General features: G+C 45.5%; 1 protein-coding gene across 2 annotated transcripts in view; it reads right to left on the reverse strand.

The window, feature by feature from the left end:
• The window catches only part of TCERG1L (transcription elongation regulator 1 like), a 174,391-nt gene extending 168,814 nt beyond the window's left edge, over nucleotides 1–5,577 (reverse strand). The window contains exons 1-2 of one of the 2 annotated variants that reach the window (XM_081189491.1): nucleotides 4,914–5,577; nucleotides 1,982–2,128 (exon numbers count right to left, since the gene is read on the reverse strand). In XM_081189491.1, coding sequence (XP_081045617.1) covers nucleotides 1,982–2,128; nucleotides 4,914–5,219 — 453 coding nt within the window. In that variant the 5' untranslated portion in view covers nucleotides 5,220–5,577. The remainder of the gene's footprint in view (nucleotides 1–1,981; nucleotides 2,129–4,913) is intronic. The other variant, XM_081189490.1, reaches the window with a different exon arrangement.
• Between the last annotated feature and the right edge of the window lie 423 nt (nucleotides 5,578–6,000).

The raw sequence follows: 6,000 nt of genomic DNA on the forward strand, positions 1-6,000 counted from the left end.
CCATCTAAACTGTGCATGTGGAAGGGGTTATTGTTTTTGTTTCTTGCTATGTTATATATTTTTTAGTTTTTATATTGTAAACCACCCTGTGATACTTTGATAAAAAGTGGTATAAAAATTTAATAAATAAAATAAAACACAAATACCTCTCTCACGCAGTCTGTCTAACATCAGTACACAACATGAGGCTGGGATTCCCCTACCAATATTTTGATCAAACATACACTTCCAGTCTGCTTTCTTACATCTTCTAATCTTTTGGAGTCTGCTATCATTTGGCCTTGGTCCCATTCACCTAGCAGTACTTAAAAGCTTCCTTTTCTACATAGGGTAATGATCCTGGTTTATGTAGATTAACTACCTGGCATAAAGGATGCTCAAAATATTGTTAGGCCCCTGCAAAACAAGCACAGCTCAGAGTGGGATATCATTTCCAGCGAGTCCCTCCCCACCCACCCACATTGTGCTCCCCATTGCTGCATTAAGGGCTCCTCAGTGTATGGACTGAGAGCTTCTTCAGGTTTCCTGGACCAGGAAGAAGCTGCTCACTTTCCCCTGATTCTAAAGTCACCAGGCTAGCAGACTTCTGTACCCGGCAACACTTCAATCACAGCCACTGCAAATAAATTCTTTTTGTATCTAGGTTAGAAAGACTAGGTTTCAAATCAAATCAGCAACAGCTTAGAAACTTTAGTCCCCAGTCTGGCTCAACACTGGCTGGCACTGTGGTTTAAACCACAGAGCCTAGGGCTTGCCGATCAGAAGGTCGGCGGTTCAAATCCCCACAACGGGGTGAGCTCCCATTGCTCGGTCCCAGCTCCTGCCAACCTAGCAGTTCGAAAGCACATCAAAGTGCAAGTAGGGAAGGTAAACGGCGTTTCTGTGTGCTGCTCTGGTTCACCAGAAGCGGCATAGTCATGCTGGGCACATGACCCAGAAGCTGTACGCCAGCTCCCTTGGCCAATAAAGCGAGATGAGCGCCGCAACCCCAGAGTCGGTCACAACTGGACCTAATGATCAGGGGTCCCTTTATCTTTACCTTTACCTGGCTCAACACTGGAACATGGGGGAGGCAATGAACACAATGGGACCCTATCCTCTTTTCTTTCCTGCAACAGGATGCTTTTCATCAGTGGTTTCTGTCTGAAGCTTGAATAATGCTTCCAGTCCAACCCCTGCTGATGGTCTCTAGACCCAGCTCTCTTGAAGTGGGTGGGGTGCAGAAGCCAGGATGCACTCCAAAATGTATAAAATAAAACGAACATCAGGGAGGGTTTATGTGCTCATTCTGCTGCTGGTGAGCCAGTGAGTGAACCACATCAAGTGTCTTCATTTACATGCATGCATACATATCCATACATTTTATTTGTATACCACCTTTCCAAAGTTCAAACAGTGCTCAAGGTGGCTTGCAGCAAGAGAAAAGATACATAACTACAGCATAGCTAAAGTTCCCATAAACAATAAATGAAACATTAAAGATACACAACCAAACTGAACCATTTCCACATAAGGCCTTATTATGAACAGGTAACCTGGCTCTGTTGGGTCATCACAAACTAAGTCAAACTCAGAGTACATCAACTGAAATCAACAGACTTACTACTTGTCCACTGTTTTCAATGGCTCTAACTCTAAGTATGACCAACCACGGTGATTGCCAAATTCATTTTATTTCAGGAGTCTTCCAGTTGAGGTTCATCAAAAACTTTTAAATAATGACTCAGGTTCTGGTCAGGTTTGTGGTTGAGGGAGGAAAATATAGTTTTGGGTTGAGATTCAGGATGGTTAGAAACAGCATTATTAATTCACTGTTATTCATATATTTTATTGCAAAATTTGTAAGCCAATTTGGAAGTTTAATACTGAGATCAATATTTTAAATGAATGAATTGTACCCCATACATTGGTACAGTAATATAATTCTACCTCCAAAATCTCAATGCCTGTTAAGTGAAGAAGAAGGCAAATTTTAACTTACCTTGCAGTTTGGAAGCCTCTTTTCTACCCAACTTTTCCCAGAATGGTGTGGAGCAGCAGTTGTGTATACTTGAGGAAAAAGAGGGACAAACTCCACACTTGAAGAAGGTGAAAATCCAATCACTGGAGAATGAGCTCCAAACATCCACTAAAATAAAGTTTTTAAAAGGTAAGAATACACTCTAACATATTAGTCCATACAGCTTTTGTTTGTTAATTTTTCATGTTTTCATTTCTATTTCATATGTATTTTTGAGTGCACATTATATGATTCTTATGTATCCTTTTGCTTCCTCCAAAATATGAAAAAAAAATCACTGGGGTGGGGAAACAATTCGAAATTTACTGAGTTCAGCTATAAATTACTACTACTAAGAGCTTATGCAGCAACTCAGAACTACAATACCATGGTGAAGAGTGACTGTGATCCTAGTACACATCTAATATTAAATATGGCAAGGGTAAAGAATTAGTGGAGACCAGCTGGAATCTGACTAAAGCTACGGTATGTAGATATGAGTATGTCTGCCTATGATTTCAGGAAACAATTCTATCTCAATGGAGTGCAACATTTCACCCTGAATTCTGTTTTAGATGCAATCTAACAGGAATCCTACTCATAGATGAGTCATCCCAATTCACTCCTCAAGCAGACCTCTCTTCCATAGACTATTTCCACTCCATTCTGTGCTGCACAACACCTTTGCTTGATGCTGCAGTACATCTGATGGTATTGGCTGTTGTGAATATAGCCATGACAAACCACAGCACGGCACTAGTGTGGTGTCTTGAGACAGTTCTCAGTGCTAGAATGATGCTACAAGTCATGTCCCTTCCCAGGTACAGCAGTGGTTGTTTCACATCCTAAACTTCTGTTTTTATAAGCAGTGGCTCATATGACAAGGCTGTTGGACATCAAGCAAATGTTTTAAAACCATAGCTAGGTGGATGACAAACAGCATAATTTAACTGCGATGTTCAAAGGAAATCTCACTAAAATTAGTGATCATTCAGCTTTTACACAGGCAACAGCAAATCAAAAGCATCTACAGGGCCTTTGGTATATCCAAACTAGAGGAATGTTATTGCTTTCAATCCAATTCCATGGTTCTCCAAGTTCATAAATTTTCATTCGGTCCTGGAGTGTGTCTTTCCCTCATCACTATGCTCTGTTCCTACATGCAACCATCAAGTGCCAGTACAGATTTCTAGCTTAGACATTTTATTAGGAAACTGGAATTTATCCAAAGAATTTGGAGTTCAAACATCTAAGTGAAACAGCATCAAATTTATGTCAGAGGCATTGAACACCACACATAACTAATTCCATAATTAACATAGTCAATGAAATCTAATGCATGTATTAAAAAATACTTAAGGCTAATCTCTAAGCTGATCATTCACCACTACTTTCAAATGTGCCTTACAATCCACACACACGTGTGTGTGTGTGTGTGTGTGTGTGTGTGTGTGTGTAACCAGCAGTGATGATGAGATTTATTGCTTGAATTAATATGTGATCAAGAACAGCTAATGCCTGCCATATAACATCAAAGAACATCAGAGCAGAAGACACTGAATGCAATTGCTTATTTCAGCATTTTCTTTATATGTCCAGCTGATGCTGTCACAGTAAACTCAAAGTGATGGTGAGAGGGTTAGTCCTAATGAGCAGTGCAGCCACCCACTTTCTTTTTTTTATTAAAATAAATATTTTGCAGATTTCTAAACATGAAGGGAAACACAAGTTCTTAGACATTTAATACCTCTAGTGGTAGCATCCTGGCATAGCAACGGGGGGGGGGGGTTGCAACACATCCTCTCTTAAATCAGTCCTGTTCTACACCTTGAGAAAGCCTTCTGGAGCAGGCACAAATATTGTAAAAACAGCATAGTGCATTGAATGAATACAACAGCTGGCCCAAAATGCTGGTATTTTTAAAAGAGTGTGATAACTTTGGTTTAAGATGGTCAGGAAATATTGCTTGCAATATTAGAATAACCTGTAGTTTTTATTTAGATGAGCTTTATGCAATCATCCAGATTGTATGGAAGATGATTTGTAATGCAAAATAAATGCTCAAATCCAGCCTTCAAATCACTGCCCAGTTTGCGACTAGGATGCATCTGCAATAGGCTCGTGTAACTCCATTCTTTTTATCGAGTTTTCCATAGTAAACAACTCTATATTCTGATTGACTGCTGTAAAATACACGGCCCTGTTATTTATGGATTTATTAGGGTATCAACAGGAATGAGTATTAAGGGAGTAGCAGGGCATAGACCTTATGACAGTGTCGTTCCAGTGCAATCGTGAGAGCGACATTACTAAAAAAAACACGAGCAAAGAATGAGCCCTAAATGTCAGAGGACTGCAGTCTTGTAAGGAAGGCACACTATTTTGGATGTATTTTATAAACGTATGAAGCTCAGAAATGTGCAGTCCGTGTGGTTTGAGAGTGAAAAGGAACGAGCTCAGCATTAGCAATAGCTTCGTATTAATAGTTAATGTGGTCTCTCTCCCTCTCTTTCCCTCTCGTCTTGTCTTTAAAGTCTGGTGGAGACACAGTGCGGTTCAACAGGAAGGCGCAGACACACGTCTGCAACAGCGAGGAAATTTACGGGCGAACTTCAGCACCACGGCGCGTCGGACAGCGACAGAAGTTGCTTTCCCACCTCTTTCACTGCCAGCTTACGCGTTTCCCAAGGCTCGTAACGAGTTTCCCAATGTCCCCTTTCTCATTCTCCTGGGCGCTTTTGAACCCACCACGGAAAAGAACCGGCGCGATGGGAGTGAGGAAAAGCGAAGTGCGCTTTCAACAGGACCCTCCGTCAAAGCAACCAGAAAACGAAGCACGAATAAAGAAGGCGGGGGGAGGGAGGCAGATGGTGGTGAGGGGAGACAGGCAAAGAGGCAAAGGTTCCTTCCTTACCTGCCCGTTCAGAAAGGGAAGCTGATGAACCGCGGAATGATGCTCCGGTGCCATCAAAGGCAGGAAAGGATCGCAGGGAAGTTGCCAGCCCGAAACCCCCTGGATCAGCGGCGCAGGCGGCGGAGGAGGCGGCGGCGGCGGTGGCGAAGAGAGCAGCAGAGGAGGGGGCACCACCCCAGCGGCGCCCCCGACCCGAAAGAGCCCCGCCGCGCTCGGGACCATCCAAATCCAGGGAGGCGCTGGGGGCTCCGCATTCCCGGGCCACAGGAGAGGCTGCTGCCGCTTGGCTCTCGGCACCGGGAGCATTCTACATCTTACAGTACGATTCCACCGGCGAAGGCGAGCGGCAGCGGGATCCCGGCTGGGGGTTCAGATCCGCGGCGCCTGGGGCAGGGGGGCGAGGGATGCCCATCAGTGCCCCGGCTCTGGATGGAGGCTGAGAGCGGCGGCAGCGGTCGCAGCAGCGGCTCCTCAGTCCTGAGCCGGTTGGGGCTCCACTTCGTTCTGTGGCGCTGCCGGGAGCTCCGCCCCTTCGCAGCCCCTCCCGCCTGACCACGCCCCCCGCGGCGGCTGCTCTCGCTACTGCTGCTGCTGAGGTTGCAGGGAGCCCGGGACAAGGAGGAGGAGGAGGCAGAGCCGCACGCAGCCCTTGCTGCAATTGACTGGACGGGGCGGGTGCCCTCTAACTTCTCTCCTCTAGCAAGCCGGACTGGGCGCGCCGCAGAGAAAAGAGGAGTGCGATGGGCATGGGGAGATAAGATCAAAGTGACGCGGGGGTGGGGAGCGGCGAAGGGAGGGGGGGAATCCAAGAGCAAAGGATGGAGGACGACTCGAGGGAAGATGGAAGCAACGCGAAGACGGGGGGCGGCCGAGAGAGGAGGATGAAGCCAGAGTAAGAAGAGCCAAGGGAGTAAGAGAAAGAGAGGGGCAGAAGGGATCTGAGCTCGAGGAAGAACTGACCAGGGTTTTGAGGGGCCTCTGAGCACATGCAGAGTGCATTTCCCCTGTCTACTACCTCTAGCCCTCACACACTTCCCAGGAGATTCAGACTTTGGCATCTCTCGCTTTTAAGAAGTGTCGCGCTTTT

This window comes from Podarcis bocagei, assembly GCF_964188305.1.
Source record: "Podarcis bocagei genome assembly, chromosome: 4".
Lineage (NCBI taxonomy): Eukaryota > Metazoa > Chordata > Lepidosauria > Squamata > Lacertidae > Podarcis > Podarcis bocagei.